Genomic DNA, 18,996 nt, shown 5'->3' with positions numbered 1-18,996 from the left:
AATCATACTTTTCTGATAAATTCCATTCCATTCATTGCACACAATGTAATTATGGAGTTCCACAGGGCTCAGTGCTTGGGACTATACATGATTCCTTTAGGGAACATTATTAGAAATGAGTGAGGTCAATGAATTCTGCAGTAAACACCTTAGAGAAAAACTTTCTGATCACATTTTCACTTATAATAAGTAACTTTTGACCAGGACAGGTCATTTGATTCACACATAAAACTGATTTCCAGAACAGCCTTCTTCCACCTGCGGAACATAATGAAAAATAGAAACCTTCTGTCCTTAAAGGACGCTGAAAAATTTGTTTCTAATTTCTTACATTTAGATTAGATTATTACTACTCATTATTGTTACTATCAGGATGTTCCAACAAGCCTGTTAAAACCCTCCAGTTAAGTCAAAATACTGCAGTACGATTTCTGACAGTTAGCTTGTTCACACCGCCTCCCCATACAGTATAAAATTACATTTAAAATCATCCTCCTTCTCACATACAAAGCACTTAAAGATCAGGCACCATCATACCTTAAATACCTAATTTTAGTTTATCATCCCAACAGATCACTTTGGTCCCACAATACAGGCTTAACTGTGGTTCCCAGAGTGTGTAAGAGCAGAATGGGAGGCAGAGCCTTCAGTTATGAGGCTCCTCTCCTATGGAACCAGCTCCCAGTGTCGGTTTGGGAGGTGGAGCCTGTCTGTATTTAAAGTTAGACTTAAAACCTTCCTTTTTGATAAAGCTTATTGTTAGGGCTGGCTCAGGGAAACCTGAACCGTTTCTTAGTGTTGCTGCTATCGACCTAGACTGCAGGAGGAACTCCTGTGATGCACTCACACTCACTCCCTCACACTCACACCCTTACCACACTATGAATATGACTTTATTGCATGTCATAAATCTTGATCTTTCTCTCCCTAGTCTTTCCTTCCTGTCCTCTCTCTCTCTCTTTGTCCTCATCTTGCAGGCTGCAGGATCCAGATCCAGTTGTGAGGCTATTATTATTATTATTATCATTAGCAGAAGTAGTATTGCCATCATGATTATATGATTATTAAAATTGAAGTATAAAAAAAAAAATCAACAATCAATACTACTGGTTGTATAAATGACAATGAAGTATGTTAAACATGTCAAAACCAATTCAGAACTAAATTAATGCAACTGATATACATCTGCTCCTGGTCTGTTTATTCTCACCTCCCTCTTATACAGAAAATGTATAGACTTAACATAGTGAAACAAAATGAGGCTGAATTCATCTTTAAACGTATACAGGCTGAAGCAGTATCTCGGTCCATATGCAGAAATCGGAGACACCAGCCTGTTTCACCTCGCCTTGGCTCGCTGAGCAGCCTGTAGCTCAGGTTTCTGCATTAGCATTTGTTTTGAGCCCATCTGCCACTGATTTTCAACCTGTTGGCTGCTGATTTTCAACGTGTCTGCCCAATTTTAAAGATGTCTGCTGCTAATGTTAATTCTGTCTGTCTTTCAGAAGCCAATGAAAGTTCATCTCCTCACTCCAAACTCAAGTCAAATGCAGAATAATCTGTGTAAGAGGAGAACACCGGGCAACTGCTATTGCTCTCTGAAACTCTCCGATTTAAAGAGCGCAAAAGGAGCAAAATGGGACAACTGATGCAGTAAAAATGCAAACGTCTCATACTCTGCTGCTCAGTTGGAGAAAAAAATCCAAGAACTTCTCAAGAACATAATCAATACAAAATTCCACAGTTTTGCTGAAGGACCTTGTTCTCAAATGATGATTATCAATATGAACGAAAGCATACAGCGTGGTAAACAAAATCAGCTCACCATGTGGACGGGCTCTGCTGAGGCCTGGCGTCATCATGAACTGTGACAGGAAGCTGCTGATGATGTTGCTGCTGATGGTGGAGGTGCTCATGTTCACCTGCTGGAGGAACACAGAGCCGCCAGACCTGTTGGCTGCCAACACAGTGCTGCGATCCCTGAATGGGATGAGCCTGAAGGGTCCTTTACCCAAAACTGCAGAGAGAACACCATGTAAGTGCAGCAAGAATTATTACTAGTGTTAATGCAGTTGTAGATCATATATAGCAAATTGCATCTATTTAAGTAACACTGCTGATTTCCCCTCTTTAAGAAAGTCCATTGTGGGCTATTGTAAAAACATGGTGGTCCAAAATATTGGCCCTCATAGAGCTAACTCAGCTCCTGATATATATTTGATATGAAAGGCTCATTCAGGGCTACACTCTTAGAAATAAAAGTGCTAAGTAGAACCATATAAGGTTCTTCGGCTTGTGTTCATAGGAGAACCCTTTTTGGCTCCAGGTAGACCCTTTTTATAAAGCTTCCACCAAGAACCCTTTTAAAACCCTTTATTCAGGAAAGGGGTTTTAAAGGGTTCTCTGGATCAAAATGGTTCTTACTGGAACCATCAGTGTTACCAAGAACCCTTTAAAAACCCTTTCTCCAGGAAAAGGGTTTTTCAGAAGCAATGGTTCCTCAGAAGAACCTCAGCTCTTGTAGAAGGACCCTTTTGGAACCCTTATTTCTAAGAGTGTAATAAAAAAAACAATTAATGCAATCAGGTGATTGTACACTAAAAAACAAAAAGTATTTTATCCTTCATTTCTCCCAAATGAAAATAATGTGTCATCTAAATTCTACACAAAACTTTAAGCTTGAAAGTGATTTCAAAATAAAAGGCAAATAAAAATGAAGACACTTAATGAAAGCACTGTTGTTTTCTCACATTCACACAAACTGTTTCACTGCCATTCGACTAAAGTAAGAAATGTACGAAAAAACTAAGATTTACTGTGTTTACCAAGTGTATACATTTAAATGTTTTATCAAAATGTAATTCCTAATTTTCCTGTTATTTATTCATCTGGAAAAGCAGAAGCAGACGAATAAATCACTGGTCTGGAAAAGGAATTATCCACAAATGAAAATTAGCAACAATTCAAGCATAATTGATTAATCAGAGTTGGTCAAGAAGTAGGTTATGAAAAGTAAATTAAAAGTAGTAGTAGAGATGGGGAAATGTAGACACTACCATACCTTTGTTGAAGAATTCACAGTCATAAGCTGCAGAGAAAGTAAATAAAATACAAAGTTTTTAATGTGCTTATTAGCTGTCTAGCTTCATAATTTGTCAGTTTCATAGCCTGCGAAAAACAGATTGTCTGACTTACGGCACAGAGACGGGGAGCGCCAGTCGACAGGAACGCCCTGGTGACAGCAGCGCTGGGCGTACGCTGCCACGCTGCTGCAGAAACACTCGCAGTCACCTCCACGACTGCAGGCACACGTGTCTGCCAGGCAATTCATGTAGAACCAGGTAACGTCCACCTGATGACCCAAATAAAGCAGATTAATCAAGCAAATTCTGTTCCTATTTTGTGCTACTTTTATACATCTGACTCATTTGCTGCAGTAACCAGTGAATTTCTACCAAGGTAGGGTTAATTAGGTCTAATCTAATCCAATCTAAAAACACCTTTCAAACTAAGGTGATGAGCGATACTGTAGAGATTGTAGCAGGAGTTTGACAATTTCAAACTCTGGCGCTCATTCACAGTACATTAAAACAGTCAGAAGTCAACTCCGACTGAGGGCTGTTGTTGTTATTCAGTTACTCACCACTGGGTGGCAGGCCTGGAAGACCTCAGTGAGCAGGACGGCACACCGCCGCTTTGCAAAAGGCTCTCTGAGGGGATTGAGGCTGCAGGGATGTCTGATGTCTGGACTGTTCACACACTGAACACACACACACATGCACAAATTAAAGTGTATTTTTCAAATGGAAGGAAAACATACATAAATGACATAATTCCACCCTATCTTTCACCCCTATCCTGGACTAAAATAAGTGAAAAGAAATCTTAACATTTAATAGGATTACCTCCAAAAAAGAATCAACAAGATAGATAACCTCCTTGGCAGAGGTTACAAAGCTTGTCTTCCAACTATGTCCACACACTGTCCTCCTTTTCATCTTCTAACATCCTCTCACTAGCGTCATATTACATGAACAAGTGCTGGAACAAGCACAATGACAAGCGTGGCTGGAAATGTCAGTGAGGATGATACAGGTGACTCAAACCTCTGCTGCAGTCCAGCTGTTGCCAAACTCCTGCGGGGTCGACGAGTCAATGTTGTCCGGCGTCCGCATCTCGTTCACCGTCTTCAAGTCGTAGTTTCCGCACAGGCCGCTCAGCTTCCCCTGAACACATCACCAACATCTCCCTTCAGCTGGATGTTTTCTCAAATATTGACGTCCTCTTCATATTACAGTATGATTTTATTGTAATTATTTTTACAAACGTTTTAAATTCCATATGCTTCTTTTATTTGCAAGGTTTTATACGTGTATGCCTGGCATCCACAAAATTAACATTTGGACAAAATGGAAAGTAAAAAGAGGAATAGTCTACGTGTTCAGGGACTATTACGATGGTAAAAGTCATTCCAAGCTACTTTTTGTATTTTTGAGAAGAAAGTAATTTCACTGTCAAAGTGCATTAGGTCAAATGGATCATTTCCTGAATTTCAAAAATTCATTAAAATGATCCCTTAAGAGGTTTGCTAATATTTTCAACGGATCCTTGTTCAGGGCGATGCCGACTATTATGATGGTAAATTTCAAGTAATTCCGAGATACTTTCTGTTTTTTTGAAGAAAGTCAGTTCACTGTCAAACCGATCAGGGTAAATGGATAATTTCCTGAATTTTAAAAAAATATTAAAATTATTCCTTAAGAGGTTTGCTAATATTTTCAACGGATGCCGACTATTATGATGGTAAATTTCAAGTCATTCTGAGATACTTTTTTTTTTTTGAAGAAGAAAGTCAGCTCACTGTCAAAGTGCATCAGGGCAAATGGATCATTTCCTGAATTTCAAAAATTCATTAAAATTATTCCTTAAGAGGTTTGCAAATATTTTCAATGGATCCTTGTTCAGAGCGATGTCGACTATTATGATGGTAAATTTCAAGTCATTCCGAGATACTTTTTGGTTTTTTTGAAGAATGTCGGCTCACTGTCAAAGTGACCATGTTTTCATTGTAACGTGATATTAAGTCATTATGCTATATTAGGCCAGTTTGACACCTCTGTTGTAAATTATGGCAAAATGTTTCAAATGCCAAACTAATCATCGCATGTCAATCCCACAAAAAAAGTAACAGAACCAGCGTCCTACCTGCCACCGAGGCCCGACCTGGATGTGGATTGTGGTCTTACGGTCCCAGAGGATGGTGACATCATCCTCAGGGAAGTGAATCACTGTGAAGTATCCAGCCGGCCACATGAGCATCCTCTGCTTCCTGTCAATCACACTGGATGGATTCTACGTAAGAAAAAGCATTTCAACTTTAATAGAACTCTTCTTACATGTTGCTGTCATGACAATAGCAAGTGGGCAGTTGAAGTGATGGTGACTCTTACCGGCTTTCCAGTGTCATCGTCAAAGGCTATGAAGGATCGTCCAATAGTGATCATTAGTGATTTCCTGCAGATTACTCCACTGTCAAAACAGTCGACGTTCTCGGCTGTAACACCGAGCATCGCACCCTCGCTACTCTGAGAAGTTCAAAGAAAAAATAAAATGTAAATGAGAGTAGTGATTGTAATCACGGGTTACTTCAGAATAAAAGCCTGCATATTGGTTTTATTTTAGTTTTGACATGCATTGTCCCAAATATTAAGGTGCAAATACAAGTTTAAAGGGATACTTCACCGATTTGAATGTGGATTTGTAATCTGTTTTCCCTTATCCAAATGTGCCCTACTGTGAGTCAAATGACGCGTTTTGCGTCACAGTAGGGCACATTTTGAAAATGGAAAACAGATTATTTACAACTCAGTGAAAAACTGAGGGAGGGAAGCACATTTTCTAAAAAAATACTTCTGCTATTCTAGCAATACAAAGCCACATTCAAATCGGTGAAGTATCCCTTTAACTTGTTTGAGATGGTCTATAAAAGTATTTTGATTATTTATAAAACATGCACATTCCCAGTTCCCATTCTTTTGCTTTAAACACATTTAATACCTTCACAAGATAGACTTTGCATGCACCAACGTAGTCATACAGCAGGCCGTCAAATGTCCTGTAGTGGCGATCAGCGTAAGCCGTGCACATGGACGGACATGGACGAAACACACACTGGAACGTTCCGTGCTGGCAAACACTACAAAGAGAGCAAAACCTGAGCGATTCAGCATCAACTTGTCCCTACTTGGTGTAAAGGCCCTTTTTTTCCCCCACATCTAATGGCCGTCTTTTGTCAAGACCCTCAGGTTTACAGTAGGCAGAAAAGTGGCCGGTGAATCGTCAAAGGCTGAATCTCAGCTCGTTGCGCTATTATACGCTGTCATCTAGATCTTCCTCTCTGGGCTATGAATCGAAGAAGAATTAGAGGGACGAGAGAATGACTGAGATCACATGGAGGACATTTCCTTTCACCAGGGGGTTGAACAGTCTGAAGCAGAGGGAATCAAAGAGTCAAACAAGGGCCCGCTCTGTTTTCATGCAGGCACATTTTTTTTTCCTGTCCTGTGATAACAGAATTATGGATATCAAGTGGCCACTTGTGCTGCTCGAACTGTCTCAGGAATCAAAGGATTCAGGCCAGAATATGACTTTTAAAATTTAGAAACATGACAAATACTGTTTGGAGAAGGCAACATAAATAAGTACAGCAAAGGTCATTCAATCAGTAGCAACTGGACTCCTAGAATTTCCATTTCCATTTCCAGAGTCCGGTTGCTATCCATTGACTTTGAACAATGAATAGAATGGATAGAATTAGTAAAGAGCTGCATTAAAGTACTAAACATCAGACTATTCTATTAGTGCAAAAAAAAAACTGAATCTGACTTTTAGAAGGCTTGAACGTACCACTCATGGCAGGGAGAGGAGACTCGGTCTCCTGGGTAATACTCCTTTCCTTTCCACAAACAGGGACAGGCCAAGGGTTCAAAGCACTCATCTCCATGTTTCAGCAAGCTGGGAACAAACATGAAATATATTCCACAGTTCAGTTGTGCTGATTCAGAAAATTGAGCCTGGATGTTGTATTTTGAGATCAACCCAACGACTTTCTGATGCTTTCTTGGGTTAAATCATGTAACCGTGGCTAATTAACCTCAGAAGAGGCAGGTCTTTGCTTTTGCTTTGTTTGTCCACTGGGAATCAGGACAATTACCAATATATGGTGCCAAAAAATACTTAATTGTCGTAGCAGGTGAACAGTGGCGTGATCTGTTATTGAGCAACTGCAGATGAAACGCTGTAACACTCGTTAGTACATGAGAAAACCAGACAATTAGGATTCTCAGAGAAAGCGAGAGAAACAGTCTTTGTCTGGATGCCTCCATTGGCTTTCCAGCCTACGAGACGAAGCAGATAGGTATCTCGTCATATTCGGGGGTTGAGTTATATCGACTGGTGAGGCTGCAGACAACGACGTGACACACTGAATGGTGCTGCCACAAACCTCAGGTTCATCTGAGTAGAGTTACACCCCAGATAAAAAGTGTGTTAACAGCTCCCTTTATCCAGCCGCCAAGCTGCTGTATCAATTACTCTGATCAAAGATTCAACAATCACTCTTTCTCCTGACCTATGTGCACATAATGAATAAATCCTCATAAGCGCTCTCATTTTGAACTCAATCCCATCCGATGACGTAAAAAGTGACTGTGGAAGAATTTGCTATATGGCGTGACGACCATGATGCGGTGCAGCAGGTTGAACGCAGCCTGCGATGAATGTGGACTTGTGTCAGGTTATGCGCGAGAGATCAAGTTTAATCCTACAAGGATTGGAAAATGCAAAGTGCACTTGTGCAAACTCGGTGTTAAAGGGTTAACAGCTGAGTGGAATTGGCAGCACACTAATATTGTGTCTCTACTGCATGATCACTAATGCACAAACTGACCCCAGCACAAGACAACAGCACCAGGATTATTTTTTTCTACAGTAGAAGTCTGGGGTGTGACAACACAATCTCTCTCACCACTGGCCCCATTCAGACCATTAACATCCTGATATAACGATGCATCCTGGATGAGTCTGCTTCGAACCACTTGAGATTAGATCTGATTTGCGGCTCATGTCTGTTTGTGAGGATAAAATTGTGATGATCAGTGTAAATAGTGTGGCAGTGGTTACAGATACTAAATCAATGTATTAGGTGGAGATTAAAGTAAAAAAAACTCCAGTGTGTTCACTGAGGAGGTGGTCTCTAATCTGTGCTGAGGATGGATGGATGGACCCCTGTGATTGGATCTGAGGACAAATTGGACGGATGTTTATACCAGGTCTGAACGAGGTCGTGGTCATTCTGCAGAGAGTGTTCTCATAGATCGATGTTGAGGTACTATGTCCACACTGTGACCAAAACGAAATTCCAACATGTCACATTGTCCTGTTTTGCACCTCAAATTCCAGGTTCATATGAGTTCACTGGGACTAATGACACCAAATGAGGAATTTGTAAATGAGTGGACGATCATAAACAAAGTGTGCCATTGTGGACGAAAACACAAGTGGTTCTTCTGTCAACACCTCTGCTAATTATTTCCTGTTTGGTGGTTTTACGTCCAGCAGCAGGTGAATCATTTTGAATTGAGATACAAATAGATTTTCATGATTTAAATGTTGCATTAATGTGACACGAATCTGCAAGATTCTTATTTCCTGCTGTCTGCTTTAGAAAGGAACAGTAACGTAGTCTGCACAACTATAGTACTTCTACTGCACAACTGTACTACTATACATACTATGTATGATTTATCAAACCTAATGGGAGCTCCTGGCATTAACAAAGATATGGGACACAGTTGTGGTTATTTGATATTGTGAGTTAATATTAGTTCCTTTTCTCATATGACATGTTTTACTTAATTATTACATTGAGGTGGAATTGTAAAGATTTTATCTACATGTACATGTGTTGTATGTATATATATATACAGTATGCATTTATGTTTTGTTTGTGCTTAAATGTGTTAGTGACACGTCAATTCCACCACATCAGTTTGAGCTTGAGGTCACATGTTTCTTGTCAAGTTCCCTCAAAACTGTGAAAAACGAGCATCTATAAATAACTCCTGACTCCTGACCAATGTCACCCAGTGAACCTTTACCAATCTCGCTGTCACTGCATTTCATGTCGCTATCATCAGGGAATGTTCAGGTTTAATGAAACCTCTTTGTGTCCATGTATTTACCAAATCAGTTTACTTCATAAACTCTCCTGTTTTCAGGGAGTTATTAAACACCGTCACGTACCACGACTGCACGGCTTGTCGTTGCGACGATCACAGAGTTTAAAGAGGTGAAGGGGGATTAAATGAATCACACCAGTGAGGTTTGGCAGAGGTGACTGCGAGGAATCTCTGGACACAACTGACCTTTTCCTCTGTGTGTGTTTCACTACGTCAGATGATACACTGCAGTGTCTGAGTAACAGGCAGAAAAGCCAAACTGCTGCTATTTATAGGACAAAGCACTTCAGTAGCACAGGGCACTAATTTATGGACTTAATTGCATATTAATGTGTGCATCCTATCGTGTGATTTTCTGTAAACATCACTTTGTAGCCCTGTGGCATCAAAATATACTTTTTAGTGTTATTGTCTGGTTTTGAATTGAGTTGCCTTTAAAGAATTACGCAGAACACACACAGCCCTCCGTGATGTCGCCAGCATGCCCAAGCTCTAAAACAGCAAGACAAAAGACCACTGTTGTCTCTCTTGGCACAGAGCTACAATTAATCAGATTTACTATATAATCTGTGCAGTGTACAAAGCTAGCATATGTTTAAACTGACCCCCGCCTGTTCATTTTGTAATCAGGATGACTCTTGATCAATGTCACAGAATGAAACCACTTAACCCGCGTTGCAGGCCGAAGCGATTAGAGGGATCAGGTGACTGTAATTCACTCCACGAAGTTTGCCCACGTCATCTGTGGATTTTAAGGACGTTTGTCCGCTGTGGAAAATCTAGCGACCGTTAAAAAAAAATATCGGCCATGAACAAACAGCTTTCAAAATGAAGTTTCTGACCAAACACCAAAAAATAAAAGTGCTAAGTAGAACCATATAAGGTTCTTCGGCTTGTCCTCATAGGAGAACCCTTTTTGGCTCCAGATAGAACCTTTTTATAAAGGGTTCCACTTAGAACCCTTTTGGAGGGTTCCTCCAAGAACCCTTTTAAAACCCTTCATTCAGGAAAGGGGTTTTAAAGGGTTCTCTGGATAAAAATGGTCTTACTGGAACCATGAGCGTTACCAAGAACCCTTTCCCGAAGAAAGGGTTTTTCAGAAGCAAATGGTTCCAGGTAGAACCTCAGCCCTTGTAGAAGGACCCCTTTGGAACCCTTATTTCGGAGAGTGTACCATCTGCTTTGAGGAGTCAAAGCAGCAAAAATGATCTACAAATGTAAAAGTAACTTTGTGTTTCAAATCGAGCAACAGCCCATTCATATTTAGTATTTTTTTATACTTTATGTTACTTTTTTAACATGTTTTTTTTCTGTGATAGTCCTTATTTTAGAAAGGTGCAACGACACTGTGTGAAATCGACTCATATTGACTCATAGTACATGGAATCAGAGTAGGGCCACATTTTGGTAACGGACTAAAACGTATTTGCCAGTGATGCATTGAATGGTTTTTGATAATACGCAATTGTCATGATGCAGGAAAAAGGTCAGGATTGTCATGAACTTCCATACACAATGATTCATAAATAACTGGTAATATGTCACTCACCCGGGGGGGCAGGTACATCCAGTCACACAGGGCTCATGTGTCGAGCAGGTGAGGTTGAGCAAGTATGACTCACAGGTGCGCTCACAGGCCACGCCCCTTCCTGGCAGGAAGTCATCCTCCCCTTCGGAGCAGTTCTGGTAAAGTTGACCTGCTGGACACAACCTGTCTGCAAGAATAAAGGAAGGAATCGCAGGTTAGCAAGACACTATACAAGAAATGCTCCACAGTGTCTTTGAGAAATAATCATTCCATATTTTAGAAGTTAAGCTTTTAACTGAGTGACCTACCAATGTCCGTTGTTTGAGACACCAGTTTACCATTCAGGCAAAGTCTGCAGGCAAAAAAAACAGAGGTGGCCCGACATGACGGAAGTAAATACAACAATACTGTGGAGAGGTGATTTAGGAATATTCATGAAATCAAATAGATTTATAGAGAGTTTTCCTTTTGCTGAACTATAGAGACAGTGAACAAAAACTTGTAAAAGAGACAGACAGAGTGAGAATTTGTCCTTTATGACAAGAAATACTTGACAGAAACAGGAAAGAGGATCTTACTGAACACCTGCTGACGTCATGATCACATCTCCCGGCTCATAATCTGCTCCAAGGAAACTGCAGGGACATTCGCTCCTGAAAAACAACACACACACACGTACAGTATTTATTGTAACAACTGTTTTTGTGTATTAGCTGTACTGACAAAACCAGGCAAAATCTTCAGAAATATTACATCTAAAGGTACACATCAGGCACACAGATCACAAACACTGTTCCGTTTGCTCATTACGGTTGAAAGAATATTAAAGAGTTACAGATATGTATCAGTATGCACGGTACTGCATTAAGTAATTAAATCATTTCTGGGTTTGCCCAGTTATCAAACTATAGACTAAGTTGTCTTATTATCTTGCTTGGTTCCACTGTGCGTTAGCGCTTTCCAATTATCATGATCCACTAGTCGTACCAAATATCTCTTTAAATGGCATTCAAAATGACACACTGTCCATTACCATGAATAGAAATGTGGATTGTATGCATTTTAACAGTGTTAGAAATGTTTTTACTATTCAATTTTTGGTAACACTTTAGATTCGGGAACACGTATTCACTATTAACTAGGTGCTCACTAACATATATCTATATATAAGTAGCATACTAGCCCTTTATCATAAAGCACATATTAACACCTTATTCTACATAACCTTATTCTACTTCTATTACGACATGAATTAAGATTTTTGTTAATACATAATAATAATACTTAATATTTACTAATAAAGGGCTAGTATGTTACTTATATTCATGTTAGTAAGCACCTAGTTAATAGTGAATGTGTGTTCTCTAATTTTTGACTAAGTCTCATAGTTTTACAATGTCTTAATGCAGAAATTATATTTTTAACATCATAACCAAACCACAAAAAAAAAACAAAAAAAACAATTTCATGAAATTAAGATTAAAAAAATCAAAGTCATTAAAGTGCACCTATATTGTGGTTAACTGTTTTTAACAGAGGCTGAAAGCCTTTGTAACATATAGGCCAGCGGCACACATCAGCCTCTGTACTACAAATTCTTTCTCACTGGTTATCAGATATCTGTGTCGTCCCCGGCTCGAGTGGGAATGAAAGGGGGGTTTCACAGAGGATTCCTTAATGTAACTTTATCACATGGTAAGTAAGGCACCACACTGCGCTAGGATGTAAAAACCTGGGACATTTAAGAGGAATTAAGCTTGGTGTCGTCGGGGGCAGAGCAGGCTAAAAGGGAGAGTACAATTAACAAGGTCTGCTGGCTCTGTAATGTCTGCAGAAAAGACACCGCGCTTTCCACTTAAAGGCTGACCTAAACTTCACAGCAGATACAAATATCACTTTAAGAGGACTTGTTTGGTCGAGTGCCATATAATAGGCTGCACAACCCCCACAACGGCAAGGCAGGCAGAGCTGGAGCTGCTCCGATACAGAATAGGGCCATTGAGTCAATCCTGTTTTCTGAACATGACACTAAAACAACAGAATTGGAATGCAATAATGCTAATGCTCGCATGTGTGTCTCGTAGTGATGCATATAGGCATGATAGGAGATTGAGTTAGTTTAGTTAACTCCTGCTTAGAGGCATCCCTCAAAAACTTCCTCAGTGTTACCTGTGGACACAGGTGTGTGTCCGATGGTTGTAGAATGATCCCTGAGGGCAGACGCAGCCTTCCTCGCACTCGTCCCCACAGTGCTGCGGCACAGAGAGGGCAGAGCAACGGCTCTGGCAGGACGACACGCAGGTGCCGTACTGCATGTTGCCAGAACAGGTGACCGCTGCAAGAAAAGAAGGTTCAAAGTTTTTATTACACCAGAACCAACCCGTCCTCCAACTGAAACGTAACTATGGGTCATTTTGGCCAATCCCTGAATGCAACCCATAGGTACATATTTAGTTGGTAATGAGGTTAGGGATAGGGCCCACAGAAGGAGTGAGGTTAAGGCTAGGGCTAAAGGGTATAGGCAGTACACTCTTAGAAATAACCGTATAAGGTTCTTCGGCTTGTCCTCATAGGAGAACCCTTTTTGGCTCCAGGTAGAACCTTTTTATAAAAGTTCCACCTGGAACTCTTTTAAAACCTCTTTCCAGAATAAAGGGTTTCTCTGGATCAAAATGGTTCTTACTGGAAACATTAGTGTTACCAAGAACCCTTGAAAAACCCTTCAGGAAAGGGTTTTTCAAAAGCAAATGGTTCCAGGTAGAGCCTCAGCTTTGTAGAACAACCCTTTTGGAACCCTTATTTCTAAGAGTGTAAGTTACAGACAATGACATAAAAAATAGTGTGTAAAAGTCATGGGACGTCATGGGACAACATGGGAGTTGAACCTGTGTTGATCACACCAGAGTATAATGCTTTAACCACTAAGCAAACTGCCGGTGGAAACCTCACTGAAGCTACTTGATGACTACACACCCATGGTAAAAGATTGCTGTTACTAATGAGTGTCTATTTTAAATGTATGGACCATCCATCCATCCATCTCCTACCACTTTATCCTCCAAATCAGGGTTGCGGAGGGTGCTGTGCCAATCTCAGCTGGCATAGGGCGATAAACGGGGTACACCCTGGATAGTTCGCCAGTCCATCACAGGGACACATAGAGACAAACAACCATCCACTCATGGTCAATTTAGAGTGTCCAATTTACCTAATCCCCAAATCTGCATGTTTTTGGTCTGCGGGGGGAAACCGGAGAACACCCATGCACACAAGGGGAGAACATGCAAACTTCATGCAAAAAGGCCCTTGTTCTGACTGGGTTGCAAACTCTGTACCATCCATCCATCCATTTTCTACCACTTTATCCTCCACATGAGGGCATCTTTATCATTTTACCAATGAACTGATACATTGATGAAACATTAGAATGTCATTTATATATATATATATATATATATATATATATATATATATATATATATATATATATATATATATATATATATATATATATACATATATGTGTATATATATCTTCAGTGTTTCCGCTAAAAAGATACCCATCTAAATATGCAGCCTATTAGCGAGCTAGTAAGCTAGCATACAGCACAATATTCAACGTGTGTTTCGCAATGCACAGCTCTTGGTACCATGAAGCATCCCAGATTTGCATTGCAACTGAATTATAGTTGACAAAAACAACACTCACCACAGTCGGGTATGTGAGATCGAAAGTCAATGATGACAGAGAATCTGCGGCAGTGGTGAGCGTAGTGGGCGAGAGCAGAGCAGAAGCACGGCGTCCCGCACTTGCAGGTGTCGGAGCGACACTGTTGATGGAACGGTGTCGGACTGAGGTACTCGTGGCAGGCAGAGAAAAGATCCTGGTTCAGGATGTCACACATACTCGAGGCGTAGGCCACTGCGCGGGGGAACATCAACGATACAGGTGAGGCCGAGTGTCACCACACACACCAGGCCGGTGAAGTGAAGCTCTTTCGTTGAGCGTCACATAGTTAATCATGAAAATGAATGGAAAGCTGCACTCTTACATAACACTAAATCTATGCTTGAAATGAAGGGGGAAAAAAAATCAGAAAACCAGATTCTAAATCTAAAGAAATCTCATATTGAACATTGTTGAAACTAGCACATAACTTTTTAACTTTAACTTATAAAGTTTTGGGACCACATGGGAGATGCTGAGTCATGAAACAGGGAGAAGAGAAACTGACCAGCCTGCTGGTGTGTGTCACAGGGATCAAGCTGAGGTGTGCTCAGGCTGGTCGTACAGGCCGACAAGACTCTCCAGGCGTTTCCAAACAGGTGGGGAGTGCTTTCTATCATACCTGACGGAGATCTGCAGGAGGACAAAACACAGCTCTTGTTCATTTCATCCATTTGAAAGTGATATTGAAGCCACACAGGCAGTTATCCTCCTTATGACAATGACATTGAGTGGTGATTATCTCTACTTTCTGATTTTACTGTTTAAATAACCAGTACCAATAATGTACCCAATTCCCAGTTGTCAACATTGTCAGTCAAAGGCAAATGCTTGCTTATCCAAAACTACTTATCCGTAGTACTGGTTGACAACCGCCGATGGGGGATTCATGTAAATTCAAATTTTCAAGAAATTGCAGGTAACTTTCAAAAGAAAGCATTTTTTTTTTTTTTTTAGACCCTACAGTATTTCAGATACAGGCCTCTACCAAACGGTTGAGACGTCTGTTCATAATAAACCTGGTTTTCATAATTCATAAAGTACAACATTCAGTCACATTAAAGTGTTAGTGAGTTCAACTTGATGGATTTTTCAATGAGATATAGTGACTTAGCGTGTGGTCGCCCAAATGGTTGAGTAATACCTTAAAGGGTTAAAAAAGGCAAAGGGAAAAAACAACTTGCATTTCTACCACATTTTCTTTTGTTTGGAATTTAAAGACCTATTGAAAAAACTATGCTTGTAATCTAAGAGGATGAATAACATTAACCACTTTTATTTTTTGGGGATACACGATTTTCAAGCTTACTGTATAAACAAAAATTAGTGCATCTGGAATCAGGACAAGAAATGTGGGGAGGTGGAAGGTGATGTAAAAGCGGGAGTATTTTTCAAAGCAAATGAGAAATTAAGTTGCTCCTATCTGCAGTCCTGCAGTAAACAGTCCCATCTTTACTCCAAAAAGTTGATGTATACCATAGAAATACAAATGAACTTAGTCTGTTGATTTGAAAAGTGAAGTCCAAGTGGGAAGTAGCAGTTAGCCACAGGCTGCAAAAAGAACTCTGTTGGAATGGACGTCCATGTGGACAGCCGACTAAACATGCGAATAGTTTCAATGTCTTTTTCAAAATAAGATGCTATCAATTTTACTAATTGTTTTCCTCTCAATGGGACGTTAACATATGGCACATATGATTGAATACCATCTGGTATCATCCAACAGTTGCAAAAACTGACATGATCTCAGTCAAATCATGAATCTCTGGGCTTCACAACAGCAGTTAATTTCGAATGGCGTACTCTCAATTCAACACTGCTCAGCTCTAATCAGTTTTAACGATCAGTAAAACACTTTCTTGAGGACTTCTGGCAAAGTGAGTTCTCGGAGCATACGACCACTTGAGTCACCGACTGTAATGTATATCCATTTACAGCTGTTCGACAACATCCGCACTTTACAGTCGGCCATTAGGACACGGTAGAGCGGAGTTCCTTTTCCGCGAACACTAAATTCCTTGTTGAAACGGTGTGTCCAGTTGGGTGCTCATCTGGTCCACCTTAAAGAGCCGATCAGAGAGTGAGGCTTTTGATGCTGAGCTGCCCAACCCGTGTGCATTACAGAGAGAGAGTGTGAGACGGAGTGAGAGAAAGCACTTCACCATCACCTGCCTCTCTGCCTCTCTAACTGCTCTCTCCTTTCACGATTAGATGGGAAGTTAACAGAGGCCACAGGATGGGTTAAATGTCAGCCGAAACACACTTACAGGAAGTCATCTTGAATGTTTCCGTTGAAGGTGCCGCACAGCCCCACCGTGTTGTCCTTCCACCGCTCGTCGGCCTGCAGGTAAAGGCGAAACTCCTTCCAGCTGTACTGCAGACGCAGACCGAACGCCGTCCTTACCTGGAGGAACATGGACGACAGCTCCTGGACGTGGAAAACATCTGCAGGAGGACATTCATGCATTTAAATGTATGACGCCACAAACAAATAACGTGATATTGTTTCTGTTCATGAAGGCAAACAGAGGAAGAATAATAATCAACAACAAAAATCACCAATCTGTTATCATGTTATTGTCTTTTGAAGATTGCAGTTATGCATATGTGTAACGGAGACTAAGTTGTTGCAGCAATGGTGCTGAATTGAGCTGATGGAGCCAAAATATCAGATCATTCTCACAGAAGTCAGCACAAAACATACAAAAGGGCAGGAATACTCAGAGGGAAAGCATTTTGTGCAATACAATGCGGTTAAGTATTGGGAAAATTTTTAGTTCAATAGCAGAGCTGTCACTCAATCCCTGTCTGCCATGATCCTCAGAATGCTGAGAGTCGGGGGGGGGGGGGCGCTGGACGTGAACAATGCTGGACGTTGATGAAAGATGAGGAGTTTACCGTCAGAATAGGGCAGGGAGATGTGGTACTGTCCGGCCATGAAGACCTCGCCGACATGACTCAGCGTTATCTCTGTCTTCGGATCCTCATCAATGACCAGGTTAACTGATTGGATGCAGGCGCCATCCAAATGCTGCAATTGAGATGAGACGGCTTGATGAAGGATACAGGACAAAACTTGTGACCAAACTTTAAAAAAACATTAATCTAAACCCTGAAACGCTCGAATTTCAAAACTGCACTTAAGTCCATCACTTAAGGTAAAACTACCATTACTTACTCTGCCGCATCTGAGACAGTAAGCGATCCGCCTCTGTAAATCGTTTCTTTCAAAAGTGGCAGATCCCCACAGCCACAAGGTTCTAGCACCCACACCTCCCCCCTTCTACTCTTCCCATCATTCACCTCCTGTTTTCACATAACCTTCTCTCTGTCCAAGTCCCCACACCCACCCCCCAGCTCCTCTCTTCACCTCCCGCTTCACTACAAAGCCATTCACAGCTCTGTCAGTCAGAGGCTAGATAAGGTAATCCAGTTCAGTTGGCTGTTAGAGGGTCTTGGGCCCCTGCTATGATGAGTGGGGACATCTTATATCTCACCCTCCGTCTCCTCCTCCTTCGCTTTGCTGAGCAGCTCAAAGGCTGATGGGAGATTAAAGGCTTGGAGAGAGCGGAGTGGAGACGAGAAGAAGTCTCTTCTAATTTTCATCCTTATCTTACCCGGAGTTTGATCAAGACATTTCCTCAACTCACCTCTTGAACAAAACGACCTCAACTCAGCAGGGATAATAAAGCACTTATGTGAGACAGCAAAAAAGAAAAGAAAAACACTCACGGCTCCACAGGGGGCATTCTGGATGGTGACTGTGAACTTTCCTGAGTTCCGACTCTTGGCGAGAACATACTGACATGTCGCAGGAAAGGTGTAGAGCCGTCCGTCAAAGGAGTGAAAAAACATGTCGCCAGTGACCGAGCACTCGCCTGAAGAAAAGTATAAAAACGTTGTTTCTCTTATTAAAGGAGACATATTATACCCTATTTCTCAAAGTGAACTTAATTCCCTGGTGTCCTAATGAACATGTCTGTGACATGCTTTGGTCAAAATACCTTAAGGATGAAGCACCACAGCAGTTCAATCACTCTGCCAAAACAGCCCTGTTCAGAACGCTCGTTTTTGAGTGCCTGTCTCTTTAAATATGCAAATGAGACACAGGAAACTACATCAGCGTCACTGAGGCTCCGGCAGCTAACGGAAGTTAGCATTTGGAAAAGCTATGAGTGGCGGACTCTAGCCGGCACATTTGCGTCATATATATAATTATTTATTCACTGGACACGTAAATCCTCTGAGGCTGGAAGTTTGTGTAGAACTCTGTGCTGCACTGTGCACTGTCGGACCACAAAAAGATGAGTGAGTCATCTTTTTTCACACTTTGCCTACTCATAGGGCCTCCAGAGTCCCAAATACAAGTATTAAAATGATGAAAAAGGTGATTTTGCATAATATGTCCCCTTCAAAGAAAGGTCAGTTTGGTACTTCTGTGTGATGGTACAAACCTGGGCAGCTGTAGTCCGTGCAGTTCCACACTCCACCCACGCATGTGC

The 18,996-nt window shown here is 41.0% G+C and overlaps 1 protein-coding gene across 1 annotated transcript in view; it reads right to left on the bottom strand.

The window, feature by feature from the left end:
* Nucleotides 1-18,996, bottom strand: part of otog (otogelin) — a gene marked incomplete at both ends in the record, with an annotated part of 50,530 nt that overhangs the window by 18,081 nt on the left and 13,453 nt on the right. The window contains 19 exons of the mRNA XM_083901051.1: nt 1,826-2,017; nt 3,062-3,088; nt 3,196-3,352; nt 3,644-3,760; nt 4,107-4,226; nt 5,206-5,352; nt 5,451-5,585; nt 6,058-6,196; nt 6,907-7,014; nt 10,789-10,954; nt 11,076-11,119; nt 11,346-11,420; nt 12,937-13,102; nt 14,477-14,689; nt 15,003-15,127; nt 16,762-16,939; nt 17,393-17,525; nt 18,227-18,372; nt 18,949-18,995. Coding sequence (XP_083757177.1) covers nt 1,826-2,017; nt 3,062-3,088; nt 3,196-3,352; nt 3,644-3,760; nt 4,107-4,226; nt 5,206-5,352; nt 5,451-5,585; nt 6,058-6,196; nt 6,907-7,014; nt 10,789-10,954; nt 11,076-11,119; nt 11,346-11,420; nt 12,937-13,102; nt 14,477-14,689; nt 15,003-15,127; nt 16,762-16,939; nt 17,393-17,525; nt 18,227-18,372; nt 18,949-18,995 — 2,435 coding nt within the window. The remainder of the gene's footprint in view (nt 1-1,825; nt 2,018-3,061; nt 3,089-3,195; nt 3,353-3,643; nt 3,761-4,106; nt 4,227-5,205; nt 5,353-5,450; nt 5,586-6,057; nt 6,197-6,906; nt 7,015-10,788; nt 10,955-11,075; nt 11,120-11,345; nt 11,421-12,936; nt 13,103-14,476; nt 14,690-15,002; nt 15,128-16,761; nt 16,940-17,392; nt 17,526-18,226; nt 18,373-18,948; nt 18,996) is intronic.

This window comes from Microchirus variegatus (genome assembly GCF_963457635.1).
Source record: "Microchirus variegatus genome assembly, chromosome: 14".
Classification (NCBI taxonomy): Eukaryota; Metazoa; Chordata; class Actinopteri; order Pleuronectiformes; family Soleidae; genus Microchirus; species Microchirus variegatus.
The sequence above is the reverse complement of the archived record's forward strand: the minus strand, read 5'-3'. Positions and strand labels throughout refer to the sequence as shown.